This window comes from Xyrauchen texanus, chromosome 22 (assembly GCF_025860055.1).
Source record: "Xyrauchen texanus isolate HMW12.3.18 chromosome 22, RBS_HiC_50CHRs, whole genome shotgun sequence".
NCBI classification, from domain to species: domain Eukaryota; kingdom Metazoa; phylum Chordata; class Actinopteri; order Cypriniformes; family Catostomidae; genus Xyrauchen; species Xyrauchen texanus.
Window position 1 is genome coordinate 22,894,299 of NC_068297.1, and position 20,422 is coordinate 22,914,720.

General features: G+C 43.9%; 1 protein-coding gene across 1 annotated transcript in view; it reads left to right on the forward strand.

Annotated features, from left to right (window-relative positions):
• Positions 1–215: 215 nt before the first annotated feature.
• adam12b (ADAM metallopeptidase domain 12b) overlaps positions 216–20,422 on the forward strand; it is a 165,662-nt gene continuing 145,455 nt past the window's right edge. Inside the window, exon 1 of the mRNA XM_052153684.1 lies at positions 216–556. Coding sequence (XP_052009644.1) covers positions 445–556 — 112 coding nt within the window. The 5' untranslated portion in view covers positions 216–444. The remainder of the gene's footprint in view (positions 557–20,422) is intronic.

A 20,422-nucleotide genomic window follows, 5' to 3' on the forward strand; every position in this document is an offset into this window, starting at 1 on the left:
TTTTTTACAGTGTAGAAACAATTCTAACTCCATAGTAGTCTACTGATTCTGCATCTGTAATTTTGTGGCTTTAGGACCCTGCAGAGCAGCTCAATAAACACGTGGAGATTGAAGCAGCGTGCTTTTTCCAAAGAAAAACAACACGTTACCATTTACTTACTTGCATCTGTCCATATCTGCTCGTGTGCTCTCTGTCTTTATTTACCTTGTGCATTTATGACATAAGGCAGTGTCAACACTGTAGCTCGCAATATTTGAGCAATATCGGCTTAGGAAAGTTTATTTGACAGCACTGTCGCGGGTCATTAGACCACCCTCCCCTCTCTCCCCTGCGGATTTAATCGTATTGCAGGAAGTCCCTCACATCCTCTCCTCCTGCCCTGTGAATGTGTGTCTTTCATTGTCGGTATATTATGAAGATCTTCCCATAAGGAGCCGGGCACCATGAACATCTACCGAAGCGCGGAGAGCTGGTGCCTTGTGAGCGGACTTGGCGCTTTTGCGCTCCTGATAGTGGGACTGACCGCTGACAGCTCACCTCTACACTCACCCGACGGTAAGAGGCACACTCTAGTTACATTAGCGTGTATGTTACGGTCTATTACATAAGAAATTACCGAGTAGCCTAGAATTTATGAAGTACACGTACTTATACTGTAACTACACATTTGTTGGGGTCATTACATGGTATTACTTTCAATACCATGTAGGTTTAACATGGTCAATAAAATGTACATCATTACTTAATTAAACGTGTGAATAATAAAGATAAGATTATAAATTGGCTATTTAATAAAATTGCAGAATTTGACAGCTATTTACATCCAAGGCTTTAAGTCGGAATATTTTAATAGAATGGTAGCTTTACTCTATATCTTGAAGAAAAAAAAACAAGATGAGTGTTGCTGAATGAGACAAAGAATTGACTGTGTGTTTATGAAGATAAACAATAATAACAAGGAAAGCAAAGATGCACATTTACATGTGTGGTCTTAAAAGACACACCAGTACCATTAAAATACACTGAGAGGGCTGAATATCCTGTGAGTTTGTGTGTATCACATTTAAAGTGGCTGTCCGTGAAGTGTCAGTGCTATAGTCTTGTGAAGATGATCAAACATGAGATGTCCTGCTTACTGCTGATCTCCAGAGCTACTACAACTAACACATGGTGGTCTGTACAAATATGAGATTCTCCTATTTCACTTCATGTATTATGAAGAATATGTTCTTTATGTGAGCAGGGCTGTCAGTTTGAAAAGACTGAAACTAATTGCATATACTGAATCAGTACAATCGAGGATAAATTAACAGTAAAAATGTCCATGCTTCCTTTTGGATTTATTAATCTGATTATTTTTTTTTTAGATGGCCCAAAGGAAGCTGTTGAACGTTATATGTACTGTATATTTACTAAATGATGAATTGGTCTTAAAAGCTTTATAGTGCATTGAGGACTTCAGTAGTGAAAGAATGCTCTATTGACAGTGGGGGCTGATTCAGTCATATTCAGTTTGCATTGAATTAACTTGTAGAAGAGCTCGCCAGTATTCCATGCAGTTTTATTAGCAGTCAGTCAGTGGAATTAGGTTAAAATAAGCTTTTATGTCAGCTTGAGTTGTATTCAATTCTGTATTCAGTTTAAAAATCACAAGTGGCATCAATGTGTGTGTGTAAATTATTATGTCAGTTAAGGTGTGCTCTATTACCTGTCAGTTTCACTTTTCAAGATCATAAAACTTTCTTTCAAGACATCTGTCCCACACCTTTCTTATTCTCTTGTTTTCTGCTCTCTCTTTCAAACACACACACACACACACGCACGCACACACACACACACATGCTGGTGATGGACGTGAGGTTGGTGAATGTTCAGAAAGATAGTAATTACAGCAAAGGCAGGATGATAATATGTCTTAGAGCTTTGATTGCAGGGGACTCTTTAAACTCACAGCATGATCACAGCTAATGAAACAGAATTCAAACATATAAAGAATCCCACAAAATCCTCTAATCTTATGATTGAGAATAATGCATGGCCATCGTCCTCTTTCATTTATTTAGATGTGTGTCGCTCTTTGTGTCTTGAAATCACTCCTGTGTGTATGGGGTAGTAGACATAAAATTTCAAGCAAGTAAATTGTGTTATGCTGTAATTCATCTTAATATAATATAATTTACTGTTTTATTAATATACTATAGAGTATTATACAGCACTATATAACTTATATGTTTTAATTTTATTTAAATAAAAATGTAATATTTAAAAAAATATTACTTAAAATAAAATACATTAAATATTTTTCCTTTTAAAAATGCATTTGTCAAACTGCAGGGCCATATACAATAAAAAAGTTGTGGTTGAAAAAATAAAATAAATTGTTGCCACGTAAGGTTTCAAAGATATTTTAACTATGTACATTTTCATTTAAAAATATTGGGAAAAAAGGTGTTTATGGACATATATATGTATACTGATCTCACAGTGAAATCAGAAACAGGTTGGCTTTACTTAAGTTGAAATTAGTAGTTATGTAGTAAAGAGTAATGCATATTTTATTAACTCTATCCACAAACCCAAATCTAACCATTAGTGAAGTAAAAATGTAATCTTAGAGGGAAAATGTATGCTGAGTACATTCTTTACTGATTATGCAATCACGATTACGTCCTGGTTTCAACACAGGATGAGAATTCAAATTTCTCATGCTGTTGATGAAACACGGTAATAGTAGTGCCTCAGGTGAAGTTAAAGCTGATGTACATAACCTTTTCTGTGTTAAAATACATATATACATGCTTAAAATGCAGAGACAAATATTAGTTATCCATTCATAGGTTAATTTTCTCGAAAATTGTAAGCACCGTCTTTCTGTGGCACTATGAAAATGTCTCTGTTTGTTTAGAGTGACCCGCTTAGACCCACCCCGACAACGGTACTCAAATAATGGTGTGATTTGGGGTCGGGACTATCTCTTTGTTTGATCAACGGGGTATTCAGAAAGCTGTTTTGAAAACAATGTTTATTTTTGCAATTCCTTTTGTTCACACATACTGTTGTTGGAATTACATACTTCAGCTTTAAACAAATTTAAACCAATGCAGAAATGTCTGAGGGGAGATGACGGTTGTCAGTAACTCTGCGTAATGGGGCCAATGTCAGTGTACCTGTAATATTTGGAAGCAACATGCTTCCTGTGTGATCTTGTTGGTATACAGTATACTTTATACATGCATTTTGCATATGAAAGGAACATTCTCTCACTTGGCCACTGGGGGCCCTATCTTGAAACAACACCATTTATGTAAAGCTTTACTTTGATTTTACTTTTTATGCTAGAGACCTATGAGTATTTGAGCATGTGCACCTCAGATTTCCACTTGTTAGCATGTCATTCCCTGCACTGAAAAGCTCCTGAAGTTAGCAGGGAATGGCATGGTTTCACTGTATCACACATGACAAAAGAAATTTTAGAAAATCCATCCATCTATGCCTAATATGTTTCTTGTGCTTTAAGACTGCTTACAATGTGTATGTGTGTGTGTGTGTGTGTGTGTGTGTGTGTGTTTGTATGGTGTTTATCCATGGCTGTAATCCTTATAATCTGGTGGAGTGGGTGGAATTGCTGATCCAATATTCCAGCATTCTAATCATAATCCCAAATATCTGAATTCCACATCCATTTAGTCTCTTGATTGAAATGGCTACTAATCAGCCAAAATTAGCCTGTGTGACCAAACTAGTTTTAATGACCAAAAAGTTCAGAGCTAAGAGTCTGAGTCGAGAGAAAAAGAGAGAGAGATGGGGGATTCATTAGAGCTAAAATAATGTTAAATTAGATGGGAACTGCCATTAAAATTTTCCCCTCCTATATGTGTATGTTTGTCTTTCATGTTGGAAAGAAATAGCAAGAAATTCTCCTGTGGTGTTTTAGGATAATATTGTGTGTGAACTACAGGAGTGATGTCACCACAGAAATCTGTAGGGTTGAGAATCATAAGGACTTTTGGTATTCCGGTTCCAGTAATGATTCCAGTAATTCTTTAGCACTCTTTTTAAAAATAATTATTTAGAAATGAGAAATGAAATTCTTATTGCATTTACTTCTCTGATGTCTTTTACCAAATAATTAGATAATTTCAGATTTGTACAGGGCAGATATAACAAATAAAGTTCAACAGACTTTTTAGAGACATAAATACAATCCAATAATAGATCCTTACTCTATTTTAAATAAACAAATCTAAACCAACACAAAATGTGATGGCATATTTCATTAATTCATTTATTATTTGACAAAATTCTACTTATTACAACAAAACTTGTGTATCTTTAATTACATTGTCATATGAACAACCAGTCAGTAACTCCACTGCTTGATTTAAGAGACACTGGCCATCATTAAATAAACATTAACTGTTCCAGAGACAGTTTAGACTGTGTTGTGTAGCCTAATGTTATGATTTAGGCTTGTAAGACTTCAACAGTTTTTATTTAATTTCGAGTTGGACATTCATAACTTGCACATCAGTATAAGATTACTTGTACACTGGGAGTGCTGTATGTTCGCACTGTAGATTTAAATGAACTGGCTCATTAAAATGGTTCTTTTGGGATCGGAATATACTGGAAGCCAGGTCCGTAGCTATAGGGGTAAAGGTGGTAATGATTCTTGGGGCCCACAGGTCCAGGGGGTCTGGGGCCACAACATATTAAAAACTGTATTTTTGAAGCGGAAAGGGGCCTAAAGCAATATACAGTCAGGGGCCCCAGAATACCCAGCTATGGCCCTGCCGGCAGCACCATATGTTTTGTGCTGTTGATTCAAAAGAACCGGCTCCTTTGAATAATAAGTTTGGGAATCGAACTGCAGCAGATGCGCATATGTACTGCGCTGTAAAAAGAGCTGGCTCGAGATTTGTTCGATTGGAAATTAAATACACTGGTAGAACTGTGTGTTTTTACTAGGGATGTGCATGAGTTATTGGATTAATTTCTTCAACCAACAAACCTCTCTGCCCAGTGATATTCTACCTGACCGCTCCCGTTCCCACAACCCTGCATTTTAATTCCACATAGATCAAAAGCCATACAAATAGAAAACAAGTGTTAACAAAGAACGTTTTATTTTTCTGTTATTGCTATTATAAGATGACATGTGACACATTTTCTAGTCCGAGTTTCACATCCTTTGATGACACAGTGTGCGCTTTGCTCTGCCATTCTTCTGAAGCCCCGCTGACTACCTGCCTGCTCTAAATATTGGATAGTTAAATGCAAAAGGTGTCTTACATTTATTTTACATAATAAAAAAATAACAATTAACGTTATTTATTTTTTTGCATTCATTAATTAATAAAACAAAAAAAGAGATCTGATTTTTCAGGCTATTCTCTGACTGCCCGCTCCCGTACACATCTCATGGAAGTATCTTCCGCTCCCTCCTTCAACTCAGAAATGTAATCCTGTGCCAAAAGAAATCTAATCGCGCAACTGGGTTTGAATGACGTCAAAGTTTGCTGTTTTCCAAACCTGGCTGCACACCCACGTACCACACCTGAGTTTGTGAACTCCAGTACAGTTTGCTTGATGCTGATATGACACAAATGTACCAATTTGTGTTTGTGAACCGCTATTGATGACGTATAATTTACACCTTTGCAGGCTTCCGATCGCAGTTATATTTGTATAAATGCATTTCACATACCTGCTTGTCTCCAAATAAATCACCTCTGCTCACATCTCTTGCAACGTATCTGTGGGCTTGCGGTTGACAAACGCTGACATTCTTCACATCATTACACATTCAATCCATCCATGGCTGACAAACACAAGTGTCATTCTGTGCATGTGAGTTTTGGTGTTACATCCAAAGAGATGAATACTTTAATAACACAGTGAAGCTGATGTCTTCTTAAGGTTTTATGTAGTCACAGTGGTAAACAGCTGCTGCTTGTACTTACGTTGATGACGCAATACGTCCGTGGTTCGGACCCAAATAATTTAATGTGAACAGGTGTGCTCTTCAAGTGGAGTTGGAAATATCGTAATTTCGAGTTCCGTTCACATGAATGACCCAACAAATTCTTATTTACTAGTGGGTAACTCTGAATTCTAGATTATACCCAAGTCTCTGAGTTGGGACTTTGGAAGGGGTGTGTCAACACAACCCTCTTTGGTTCCCACTTGAATGTGTGATATAACGAATGCCCTGGTTGGAGGTACAAGCTTCCCAGGTTCACAAGAAGGCAGCAAGAGACCAGCTTGGGCATGTGGAGGGGGGTGAAAATGACTCCAAGTGTGAAAGCACCTTTAAACTTCTTCACCAGATAATCACATGGCTTTATTTCTAGGATCTTGCACATCTAGTCAGTTAGTCACCACACAAGTATGTATATGATGCTGCTTACGTCATGACTGTGGCACATTTATATCTTATATCGACTCGGTTACTAACGTAACCTCGGTTCCCTGAGAGAGGGAACGACTATTGCGTAAGTAGCTTACGCTATGGGAAAACTCCGTTTCTCGAGAAATATTGAAGTCTTTATGTAAAACGCATTGCAGCTGCACAGCAGACAGTGATGAGCGAAGCAGCTCAGTCATTGGCTGTGCTGCGGCAACTGCTCGAACCAATGACGGGGCGATTTAGAAGCGGGATTGAGCCCCGCTTTCGCGCGCTCATAGCGTGCTGAAATTAGCATATGAGGGCTATATAATGAGCATCCCGTCATTCCGGTTCTTTAGGTTCAATCGACTGAAGCGACTGACCAAGCACAGGCATGGCAGCTTACGCAATAGTCGTTCCCTCTCTCAGGGAACCGAGGTTACGTTAGTAACCGAGTCGTTCCCTTATCGAGAGGTCTCTCCTATTGCGTAAGTATCTTACGCTATGGGAACCCCATGTAAAACGCCGTGCGTGCTGACTTCGCTGTATAAAGCCAGAGGCGGGTGCCTGAGCCTTAAAGCAAAGTGATGTTCCACGAGCCGGCCAGAGGCGAGCTATTTAGTGGGGTATGACAGAGCCCTTACCTACAAGGTGGGGTGCTCCTTGTACAAACACAAACACATATCTTATGTACTGAGTTTTTGTGTACTGGTACGCATAATAAACCCTCTAAGCCGGTAAGAGACGGACCTTATAAGGGAGGAGATAATGCCCAGCATGTACATACTCCAGTTCATTCCGCAGTCAGACTGATAGAATGTTGGAATGTAGTGAGGGGACCTGTAGGTTATAAAACCTGATAAATGTCGAAGGCGAGGCCCAGCCTGCCGCCGCACAAATATCTTCAATGGGTATCCCACTCGACCATGCCCACGAGGAGGCCATGCCCCTCGTAGAGTGAGCTCTGACGCCTAAGGGGCATTGAAGGCCCTTGGCTTCATAAGCTAGCGCTATAGCATCCACTATCCAGTGCGATATTCGTTGCTTTGAGACAGCGAGACCCTTAGTTCGGCCGCCAAAGCATACGAATAATTGTTCCGTCTGTCTGAACAGGGCAGAACGTTCCAAATATACTCTGAGCACCCTGACCGGGCAGAGTAAATTTGGGTCGCCTTCGTCTGCTGAAGACAATAGCGCTGCCAGAGATATCACCTGTGCTCTGAAGGGTGTAGAGAGCACCTTAGGAATGTACCCGTGCTTTGGCCTAAGGACAACTCTGCAGTCGTTAAGTCCAGATTCCAGGCAAGCAGCGCTTGATGACAGCGCGTGCAGGTCGCCCACTCTTTTAACTGAAGCGAGTGCCAGCAAGAGCGTGGTTTTGAGCGAGAGCTGCTTGAGGTGCACAGTTCGGAGAGGTTCAAACGGGGCACCTTTGAGTGCGTCCAGGACCGTGGCCAGGTCCCAGATCGGCACCGAAGGTGGGCGAGGAGGGTTCATCCTCCTAGAGCCTCTTAGGAAATGAACGATCAGATCGTTTTTTCCTAATGAATGTCCTTTATCAGGACTGTGTGACGCCGCTATGGCAGCCACATAGACTTTGAGCGTGGAGGGTGTGCGGCCCGCCTCCAGCAGCTCCTGCAAAAAGGCGAGTACACTCGGTATCGTTTTGGGGTTCAAGCTCTTGGTATCACACCAGTCACTGAACACTTTCCACTTTTGGGCATACAAGCGCCTCATAGAGGGGGCTCGTGCCTCAGCAATGGAGGTTCTCGGAAACCCGTTGAGGGGCCATGCATGGAGGGCTCACAGATCGGGGCGGGGATGAAGAATCATCCCGCTGGCCTGTCCGAGGAGGTCTTGCCTCAGCGGAATCGGCCATGGGGCAGATTGCATCATCTGTACCAGCTCTGGAAACCATGTCTGGTTTTTCCAGAGTGGGGCTACCAGGAGCACTGCACATTTCACCTCCCTGATCCGACTGATGACCTGAGGCAGCAACGTGATCGGGGGAAAAGCATACAAGGGGCGGCTCGGCCAGATTTGGGCGAGCGCGTCCGTGCTTTTTGAGAAGAAGAGAGGGCAGTGTGCGTTTTCCTTGGAGGCGAAGAGGTCAACCTCTGCCTCGCCAAAGATTCGCCATAACCACTGAACCGTCCGAGGGTGGAGAGACCATTCTCCTGGGAGAACTTTGTCTCTGGATAGCATGTCCGCTCCTTGGTTCAGGACGCCTGGCACGTGCGCTGCTCTTAGCGGCGCAGGTGGTGTTGTGACCATAGGATGAGCTCCTGGCCATAGAGTGCAGGGAGCTCGACCTGAAGTCCACCTTGGCGATTTATATACGAAACTACCGTCATGTTGTCCGTTCGGACCAGGACGTGTTCGTTTTGCAGGTACAGAAGCAGGGCTCTGAGAGCCAAGGCGACCGCTTTCATTTCCAGACAGTTTATGTGTTGGCGCTTTTCCGGGTTTGACCAAAAACCGGAAACAGGCCTGGCCTCGTAAAGGGCCCCCCATCCTATTTTGGAGGCATCTGTCGTGATAATTTTTCTCCGCGTATTCACGCCCAGACTCACGCCGGTTTGATACCATTTTATGGCTTTCCAGGGCGTCAGGGCTTTTATACAGCCGTGATTCGCTCTGATCAAAAAGTGGCCTGAGCGCCACGTGTGAGTGGGGACGCGGCTCTTGAGCCAGCGCTGGAGAGGATGCATGTGCAACAATCCTGGAGTACAGCTGGAGTACAGCTGATGCCGAGGCCATGAGGCCGAGCATTCTCTGAAATCGTTTGACGGGGGCGTGCGCGCCCGTTCTGAACGATGTTGCAAGGCGTCGAATAGAGAGCGCACGCTCTGATGAGAGGCGCGCTGTCATCTGAGTCTAGCACTATTCCCAGAAAAGAAATATTCTGGCTGGGGGATAGCACGCTCTTTGCAAAATTTATTCTCAGACCCAGGCATTGTAAATGGCTGATAGTCCAAGATCTGTGTGTCATTAACTGAACCTCTGATTGTGCTATGATTAGCCAATCGTCGAGGTAATTCAGTATCCGCACTCCCCGCTGTCTCAGGGGGGAACGTGCTGCATCCATACATTTCGCAAATGTACGGGGGGCCAATGATAGGCCGATTGGTAGTACTGTGTACTGGTATGACTGTCCCTCGAAAGCGAATCTCAGAAAAGGCCTGTGATGAGGCGCTATCGGGATGTGAAAGTAAGCGTCTTTCAAATCCACTGATAGAAACCAATCCCCGGGGCGAACTTGCGCGAGGATATGTTTGGTTGTTAACATTCTGAACAAGCGAATCATTAACGCTTTGTTCAGATGTCTGAGATCCAGGATGGGGCGAAGGCCACCGTCCTTTTTCGGGACGAGAAAATAGCGGCTATAGAAACCCGCCTCGCTCAAAGAGGGAGGAACAGTTTCTATAGAGCCCTTCTCTATCAGTTTGAGCACCTCGGTGCGTAGAACATATGACACATCTTTCCTCACTTTCGTCTCGACCACCGCTGAAAAGCGGGGTGGTCTCTGGCGAATTGAAGTGAGTATCCGTGTTTTATTATGTTCAAAACCCATTTCGGCATGTCGGGATTTTTTCCCAGGCTTCTGCTCGCACAGATATGGGCTGAATGCCGGCTGGGGGTGTGTCACAGTGACGTATGGGCCCCGCCGGCAAATCGCTTTGTGCTAACACAGAATCTACGGCTCTCAGAGGTGCAGGTGCGCGCTGAGCAGCTGTATTGAGTGCCGAGTGCAGAGCTGCGTGTGAGAGTACAGGCACATGCGCTATTTCCGAAATGCTGACAGCATGAGTGCTTGAACTGTATGAACAGTGTTTTGAAGTGGGGGTGCATTCATCATTATGGGCGCGGCGCCACGTTCATAAAGCTTTCCGCATTTAGCGGGGAGTTTCTTAGCTCGTGCATTACATCTGTGATGTTTCGCGGCATAGCTGTTTGAAACTGTGTGGGTAGCTGTGTGTAGGGGTGCGTGCAATACAGCAGGCACCGCGCTACACTTATAGCACTTCCGTTTTCACTGGGGAAGTGTTTATAACTGTGGGAACAATGCTTGTGTGTAGCGGTGCATACATGACAATAGGCACCACGATCTACATGTTTGAGACATCCAGCCTGAGCTGGGGAGGTGTTTGGCACTGTTTGGACAGTATTGATATGTGGGAATGCGACTTTAGTGTGGACATGTGAACCCCTAGTGACACAGGCAGAAAATGACTCTTTTGGTGATTTCTGTGTGTCGCCGTAAAACGGCGTTTGATTGCAGGTGGCGAGTTTTATGACTGGCCCATTGACTGCTGTATAGACATTTCCAGCCGCCTGTAAGGGGACTGGGTAATGTTTTGAATGTTTGAGAGGAAGCAGTCCGGCATCTGCGAGACACGTACTTCCTCTTTTTCTTCCTGCTGCTAGGAAGAATTACGAGGCTCCGTATTCAGGGTGATTCTGGGTCGAGGGCCTCGTTGCTCCTGCGGCTTTCTTAGGCCAGCGGAACACGAGCGGCGTCGAGCGTCCTTCTCCGGTCTGCTCTTCGGCTGGGAGACGGGTGGCTCTGCCCTGGCTCGCTGCTGCTGCTGGGGTGGTTTTTGAGATGAGCTGGAGCGCTTAGGCAGGAAGTGATGCATAGCTTGCGAATCTTTCCGCGCCGCAGTGAAGCGCTCCGTGAAATCTCTCACCGTAGGTCCGAACAGGCCGCTCGGAGTGACAGGTGCGTCAAGGAAGGGTGCTTTATCTGCGTCCTTCATCTCCCTCAGCGTTAGCCACAGATGGCGCTCAAGGACGATCAAGTTAGCCATGGCCCGGGCAATGGATTGGGCGGTGGCCTTTGTGGCTCGCAGAGCTACGTCCGTAGCACTGCGCAGGTCCTTAAAAGCATCAGGTTCAGGTCCAGACTCGTCCATAGAGCGGAAAAGTTTGGCTTGAAACACTTGTAGAACCGCCATCGAATGCAGCGCTGATGCAGCTCGACCGGCGGCGGCGTATGCGCGACCGGTGAGAGCTGATGTGGTTCTGCACAGCTTCGATGGGTGAGAAGCTCTGGCCTTCCATCCAGCGGTGGAGGGTGGGCATAGATGGTTGGCCACAGTCTCTTCTAGGGGCGGAGTTGCCTCGTAGCCTCTTTCTCTCGCGCCATCCACTGAGGAGGCGAAGAAGAGAAGAAGGCTTTAGGCGAGGCGAGTGCGGGGCTTTCCACGACCTTGAGAGCTCGTCGTGCACCTCAGGGAAGAAAGGAGAGGGTCTCTGTCGGGGGGCCTGCCGGCGCCCCTGCAGGAACCACTCATCCAGCCGGCTGCGGGCGGGTTCTTCCGGAGAAGACAAGTCGAGCCCAAGGTCTTCCACGGCCTTAGACAGGATACGGACGATCTCCGAGTCCATACTGGCCAGTCGTCAGATGCAGCGTCAAGAGAGAGGCTGTCATCCTTTCCATCGTCGTCCCCTGATGCGCCGAACGAGACGAGACCCACCGCTTCGTTGGAGGGGTGCAGGTCCGCTCTCGTGAAATGGACCGGCTGCAGGGAGACATCTGGTAGCGGCAATGCACGCGGGGACTGAGCCGGCGTGACATCACCGAAGTCGGGGTGCTCTGGCAGCCTCTGTGAGCGGCGCTTTTTCTTGCGCGGCTCGAACAGAGGTGGCAGCACGGGGGCAGCCGGCTACGCTTGCGGTGAAAGCGGCAAAGCGAGCGCCAGCTCGGCGAGGCCAAGGAGTCGCATTCAGGGCATCCGCCCTGAATGAGTGCAGCTTCTGCATGGTCCAGACCCAGGCAGCGAGTGCAGAGGACGTGCCGATCTCCGTCGTGAAGAGGGCCTCTGCACGAGGCGCAGGCTGAAGGCATTTGAAACAACGCCTTGGAAAATTACTCTTTTAATTCTAAAAAAGCGTCGCGGGGGCGAACGCTTGCAGAAGAAAAAGGATATGCGATGCGAGCCGGATGGCGTAGCAGAAGGCTTCGAAGGCGGCTGAAGGTGCCGGCGTCCTGTCAGCAGTCCCGCTGTAAGCGTGTCAACGGCAGCGAAAGACTCCAACAATCCGGAGGATCCAGCAAAGAGAAGGTCTTCGCTGAAGGAGATTAAATCTAAAGAACCGGAATGCTCGTTATATAGCCCTCATATGCTAATTTCAGCAGGCTATGAGCGCGCGAAAGCGGGGCACGCCCCCATTGGTGGCGCGTTCTAAATCGCCCCGTCATTGGTTCGAGCAGTCTGCTGTGCAGCTGCAATGCATTTACATAAAGACTTCAATATTTCTCGAGAAACTGAGTTTTCCCATAGCGTAAGCTACTTACGCAATAGGAGAGACCTCTCGATAAGGGAACTAATATCGCTCTTATATATTAAAGATACAGTATGTAAGATTGAGAAACCATTGTTATTAATGACATCTGTGGCCGTTAAGTGAACTGCAGCCAGCTAACTGTTGCTCGTGCACACACCCCATAGCGATGCGAGCGAGCGAGCATCATCAAAAAACAATGATGTAACGTACAAAGAGACTGAATGTGATCCACCGGCATCATGCTGACAGATGAGGTAGCATAATTCAAATTACACAGTTATGATTGTTTTACTACTAACTTTGAGACTAAACTAAACTAATTAACAGCTAACACAGCATAATACACACATACAGCTACATACTACTGAACTACCAGACAATTTACTGTTCCACTACACTGTTATGTTGCACTATTTTATGTCATATGTTGTACTACGAATAAGAAACCAGCGTATTTGCTTACATTTATCCTGTATACCTGACTTTTAGTATAAAGAGAAAATAGTTTTAATTATTTGAAAGTTATTCATTAGCGTTAGCAGGCAAGATCAAGTTAGCTAAAATTACACCTTTACTAGAATTACAGATAAATTCTTATGGCCCTATATTTCACAGATTTGCAGTTATGTAAGCTTACCTGTCCAATAGAAGAACATCAATTCAGGGTCAGTTTTGATCCCCAAATCTGAACGAAGGTCCCTCCAGGAATCAAATACCCTACCGATGTTCACTCTAGTTTTTGTGCGACCATGATCACGTTCCCGCTTAGCCAGACGGGATTCAGTAGATAAATGTTTTTTTTTGGCCTGCTCAGAGTTTGTGTAGGAGTCGGTGTTGTGCTGGGAGCTGGACGATTGCTGGATTCTATCTTTACGATAATGTTACCTAGTGTTGCATTTTGTTATCGCTGTTGAATAGCAGAAGAGAAGCTATTACTGTCTGAGGCAAGGCTCTCGGGAGCGCGCATAAATGCCACAATCTACAGGCTTTAATAGGCAACCTAGGAAGTCCGGGAAGGGCTCATTTTTTAAGTTGCATTATAAGCCAGCCACAAAAGGCGAATATAACATGAAAATTGTTACCTATTGCACCTTTAAATAACTTTCATAAGTGGTCTAATGGTTCATAAGTGGTCTAATGGGGAACTTAAAGGTTTCTCTCAATGTTAAAGTTCACAGAGTCTTTGCACACAGCTACAGTAAGTAAAACCTCTTTGTGTCACTTTAGATGACCAGCTGTCATATTTGAAGCACTTTACAACAACTGCCTGAACTTGTCCTTTCATGCTTCAAATCGTAAGGAAAATGAGGCTCTTCCCCAACAACTAATCTACTCAGCTCCTTGTTCTGGTGTTAGTCAGTTGAAGGCTAGACTATTGCAATTCCCCTTTGTGGTCAACCAGTTTCTTTCATACATCCCCTTAAGCACATCCAAATGCTGAAAGTAATGAGCAGAGCCCTTGTGGATGTACTCATCTTATTTCTTTAATGAACTCCGCTGTGAATGACTTGCAGTTTGGATTTCTTTTAGGGTGGTTTTGCATGATAGCTGTAGAACCAGTTCTAAAAATCTTTAAAAATAAAATAAAAAATGTAACCCATCTCTGGCCGTAGGTTCATCTCATAAAGTTATTTAAACTGAGAAAAACAGACTGTACTACTCTATTCTGTTTTGGAGCAACAATGACATCTTCAGATGGACCTCTGTTGTTCTCTCTATTGATCCAGAGCTCAAGCCCTCCTCCTCCCTACACCCACCAGTTATACTGACATGAGAGGTAGAAACAGACAGTTATTGTTTCCCGTGAAGACAACAGGAATCAGTGTGTGCAGTCAGGTAGAATGTTTTTGAGCTTAACTCATTAGTCTTTAGCTATCTGTGTGTGTGTGTGTGTGTGTGTGTGTGTGTGTGTGTGTGTGTGTGTGTGTGTGTGTGTGTGTGTGTGTGTGTGTGTGTGTGTGTGTGTGTGTGGTTTCTGACAGTGTACGACTACAGTATATTTGTACAATATACTATATGTATACAATAACCTATTTGTTATTGTATTGTATTTTGGTGTTGTAAAAATATGAATTTGTTAAATATATTTTGATAAAAATTTATTTTCCACCCAGTTTGATATTCATATAAAGCTTATGTGCCCCAGGATAAATATTATATTTTGGAGAAGAAAGGGGCCCAGATAAATGGATGGATGGATAGATGGAGGAACAGTCAGAGGGCCAGAGTTTTAAGAGTCGTAATACCATAAGATGCCACTTATAGTTAACCTCTGTCATAGAGAACCATTTAAGCTGTCTATCTTCTGAACTTCCACGGCCCCTCTCTCTCTCTCTCTCTCTCTCTCTCTCTCTCTCTGTCTCTCTCTCTCTCTCTCTTCTTTACCCCCATCTTAGAGTTTTACAATCATAATCTGTAACAGCTACACATCAATACCAATCAGCACATACAGTGGGAGATTGACAGACAGAGGGAGTGAGAGTATTATAGCGAGGTCATGACGTCTGTAGATTCTCTCAGTCAGTAATCTCTCTTCATTCACACCATCACACCTGCTTTAGGTGTTTAGCTGCCATTACCAATATACAAACACACACACACACACACACACACACACACACACACCACACACACACACACACACACACACATTTTCTGTACCTGAGGCATACACACACACACTTAATCTCCAGTTCTCTCCACTCACTATCACACTTTTCCTCTTTCCATCTCTTTCTCATCCTACTTCTTCAGCTGACTCTCAGAATGCTGACAGTGCTTTTCCAGCCTGTTAGGAGAGAACTTGTGCATTCAAATCCACTCAGAAACCTGAAGACACTGCAAATAAGAAACTTAGTATTAACTTAAATATATCTCCCTGGTGGTGAAGGAAAGTCCTCATTACTCATTCTGAACTTAAGATACTATTGGAAATTACTTGTGCCATGAACTTGCAAGAGCTGGAACTGCCTGGGGTGAATTCACTCAACACTTTTGTGAGCAGTATTGCAGCGCAAAAATCATATTCTCAGTCTTATTCTTAAAGGAACTGTTCACCCCAAAATTATAATTCTCTAATCTTTTACTCACCTTTACCCCTTCTGACACTCATATTACTTTTTTTTTTTTTTTACCGTGGAACACAAAGTAGCATATTTGATGGAGCTATGATGTGAATATATTATACAGTTCCAGTCAATGGGGTCCAACATTTCCAAGCTCCAAAAAGAACACAAAAGCAGCATAAAGGTAGTCTATTCCACTAAACAATTGTTTTTTTTTTGGTGAAAATTCAATGGAAATGTAACTCTTTTTTGACTATAAATCTTGACATAGCAGTCTTATAGGCATGATCCTGATTTGAAGCTCAATTACACTTCCTCATGCTTTGTGCATGTGAAGATTGCGTGTACAACATGTCAAGCGTGAGGAAGTGCAATCGAGCTTTAAATCATAATTGTGTCTTAGAGGTAGCAATGTCAACGGGATGATATAAAGCTGTGCCATTAAGACATTGACATTCTTTTCATGCAACATTTAACAATGTGTTATTATCACCCATTTAAAGCAGGCAGACATTTTTTTTTTTTTAACCAACATTTGTCTGAATTGTCTAGCAATCATGGCAGCAGTAATTAATAAAATGATGATCAAATGATGAAGAAGGGCATTATTACTGGGCATATATTCAGTCACACAATATAATTGAGTGTAGCATTTGTAAAAAGGAGATTGCAGTATAATTCAAAATTCCTTATTCACACCTTATTCTCAGTAGCACCATCTCTGATTTTTAGCGGGAATGAAAACAAGGCTGTGAGGGATTGACTTACCAACTCTCAAAGGATTGCATGGTATAAAGCTGGATAAAGCTCCTATATCTCATTTCCACAACTCATGTGTTCTGGAGTTTTGTCTTCTGAATATTATTGGAAATATATTTTTTGATGTTTTGGCTGCGGAATGATCCAAAAATGTTTTAAACTGCAGTACAGCCCATTGAAGAGACTGAACATCTATCTGTCTCAGCCTTGTTGTCGTTCCCCTCAAAAATCAAAGATGTTGCTGCTGTGTAGAAGATAAATTAATTATTGTTTTATTCCCCCATCTGTATTTCCAAAATATTTTGAATACTCTAAACTGAAGTTGAGCAAGTGAGAATAACCATAAATTTCAATTTACAAGAATTGTAAGGACAGCTTAGATGTCCCTGACACTGTACTAATTTACACTATTACAAACACATGCAGTGGTTCCCACACATGTAATTAAAATTTCCACTTAAAAGCAGCTAAACTTGGGCTTTTCCCTTGTGGTCTATTTAAAAAAAAACTATTCTGCCTTGTATCATTAAAGAGAATGTAACCGAAGATGTTAGACAAATACTTATTTGTGCAGCATCTTCAAATTACCTGCCCATACAACTTTAAACAAACGTATTTATGGTGTTTTTAAAAAATTTTATGCCACATACCTCTTGCTTGATCTCTCTCTGGACCCAGACTGATCCAACAGAACACCTATTGAGCACTCAAGCTTCATTAGATTGTGAACTAAATAATGGTCTGGCCTGCTGCTATCAGTGCAGAATTCAGTTAGAAGCTTCAATGGAACTTCATTATTTTCAATAAAACATACCCATATGCACACATGCATTCTCTGGGGTTCCCTTTACAAAAGGCTTCACTATGATGTTGCGCTGCTAAGCGCTACGGGGGAACAGCTTTAGCTGTGAGCCGAGCTGAATAATGTGTGGAACACGTCAATGAACATTGACCGGAATTTATAGCCTCGGCTGATGTAATCATTAGATGCACCTGAGGCCAGGCTATAAATGGATACGTCACCAGGTGTCGTCAGAAACTCTTTTTTCAGAGCGATTCTGTTTCTGTGTGTTTCTCACACCCTGTCAAAACTTTCTTTCCTCTGTTAGGAGATAGATTCTGTTAGGCAGTGTGCAGTGAACGTTGTTCTATTTTTCTCTTCTGTTTAGAAAATATTATATATATATATTTCTAAAGAAAAAAAAGAGAGAGAGAATGACTGAAAGCAAGCGGTGCGTGTTCCCTCTTCTCGCTCTATAGCTGAAGACGGCACACATCAGTTTTTGCTGTTTGTTTGGGGGTAGAGCACGCTGCTCTCGCGTTGCAGCAGGGCGGTCGCGAGCACTGCGATTTGCTTTAACAGGCAGAGTGCATCGTGCTGCGCCTCGCTTGCTTCCGGGAGTCAGCACTCACGAAAAGATCGTTCGTGAGGCTCGTGCATGGATTTGGCTGAGGAGCAAGAGACGGGTTGTTCCCTTTCTCTCACTCTCTCCCCAAACCCAGCTGGTCCTTCACATGATCTCGAAGCGCGTTCCAACGCTTCTTCGGATCATGAGGTGGATCGCTATTCTCTTCCCGCCTCCGAGCTTTCCGTCCGCGATAAAAAATCTACGGAGGAATTGCTCGATGTTGTTACTCGTGCGGTTGCCAGATTGGACTGGCCACGTGAAAAAGAGACCCCCAAACGCACCAATTAGGGGATCGATTTTATCTTCCAGTCTAAGAAAGGGAACACCTCATGGGTCCCTTCCCTTTCTTTGATAACCTCCATGAAGAGCTTTTTCGCTCATGGAGAACCCCTAAAAAAAAAGAAGAAAAAAAATATATATATATATATATATATATATATATATATATATATATATATAAATATATATATATATATATATATATATATATATATATAAATATATATATATATATATATATATATATATATATATATATATATATATATATATATATAAAAATATATATATATTTTCTTCCGTGTTCACATACCCTCGGCGTCATTATATTCGACTATCGTGGGTGCTGAGGCACGGGGGTATTCAGTGATGCCACCGGTCGAAGAGACGCTGCGGGCTATCTCTCGCTGGGCTCGGCATCGTCACTTAAAGCCCTCTCTCCCCTCAAAGCCTTGTAGGACAACCTCCACTTTAGTGGGAAGGGCTTATCAAGCAGCAGGTCAGGCTGGTGCTGCTCTGCACACTATGCTGTTTTTCAGGCGTACCAGGCTGACCTCCTGGACGACCTGAGTGTGGGTTCTGGCGCTGACGAGCAAGCCTCAGACCCACCTCGGTCCTGACTGAAGGGAGGCTCAAAAGCAAAGCGTGGCGAGTTGTGCTCCTCCTCCCAGGGATTGGGGACAGTCTCGCCGCCCTCGCCAGCCCTCAGGACTATAAATTCTAGTAAGAGAAAACCCTGACGGTCTTGCGCCTAGATTAGGGGGTAGCTCCCCTCGGGACAGGGGCGTGCTTCACTTCACCCCTCCCGGTACCCCCTCGAAGCCCCTCCATTCCCGCCACCTCTTGGTGTTTCGGGTTGCAGAGGCTTCCGTCAAAATTGGGTGTTTTCAGCTGTTCCTGCATTTTATTCAGGGCTCGAAACACCCGACAACCCCTCAACAGGAAGTGTTAAAATATAAAACCCATCTCAGAGATCCTGGCAGCGTGGAAACTTCTGCCGGATATATTCTTTTCTGTGGGTCTTATAAGGGCGTCAGGATTTAATTCTCTCGCCGCTTTTCCGTGTTTCAACAGCGTGTTCTCACTACCGTAAACCGGATTTCTTTTTTTTGTAAAAACAAACAAAAAAAAACTCAATCTCCTGGTTAAAGGGGCCATGGTATGTGTTCCCCTTCCAGAGAGAGAGTTAGGTTATTACACTAAATACTTCCCGTTTCCCATGGAGGGTGAGGGGTGGCGCCTGGCTTAGATCTTAAAGCTTGAACTACCCGTGGGTGTTCAAGTCCAAGATGATGCCTGTCAAGACGGTCGTGTCTCAAGCCCTACAACTCGTTTGGCTGGTCACCATCGATCTTATGACGCACTTCTATACTTCATTTAGAAGTTCTGCCACAACATGGAAAGTTCCTGAGGTTCACTTCCGGGGGCAAAGTCTTCCAGGGTCAGGTTCTTTCACTCAGCCTAGCCCTTTTTACCCGCACATTCACAATGCATGATGTAGCGCTGGCTCCTTGCGACTCCGGGGCATCTGCATTCTGAATTACGTAGACTGGCTGATCCTAGCGCAGTTCCAGGAACTGGCAGTTCAGCACAGGGACATCGTCTTAGCTCATCTGTTTCTCTGGGGTTGAGGCTCAACGCCAAGAAAAGCGTCCTCTCTCCCACACAGAACACTGTCTATCGGGGCATCGTATGGAGTTCAATCACAATGTGGGCACAACTGTCTCCCGCTAGGATTGAGTCCATTCAGATCACCCTGAGCAAGGTCAGGCTAGGTTGCACTGTTATCAGTATCAACGATTTCCAGGTCTCAGGGCGAACGCGTCCACGGTGATCCCTCTGGACCTTCTGCTCATGAGACCGTTTTTGTTGTGCCAAAAGCCAGGGGATTTCTTCCAAGGGCCAAAACCCCTGGGTTAAATAAGGTTACGCGCCTCAGGCTTCGTTCCCTTTCTATGTGGTTCAGACCCCGGTTTTCTGCCTTGGGTCCCACTCTAGGTGCGTCTTGTTGTCGCAGACTGCTAATGATTCCGAACAGGAAGGATCTTCTATCTCAGGCACAGGGCAATATTTCATCCCTGCCCCGAATTGTGGAATCTTTCATGTTTGGCCCCTAATTGTACCAACTGAGGGACACAGGGCTTCCTCCTGAGGTTATCGAAACCTTTTTTAAATGCCAGGCTTTTTCCACTTGGAACAAGTTTGGGTGAGATCTTAGGGCAGAAGAGGA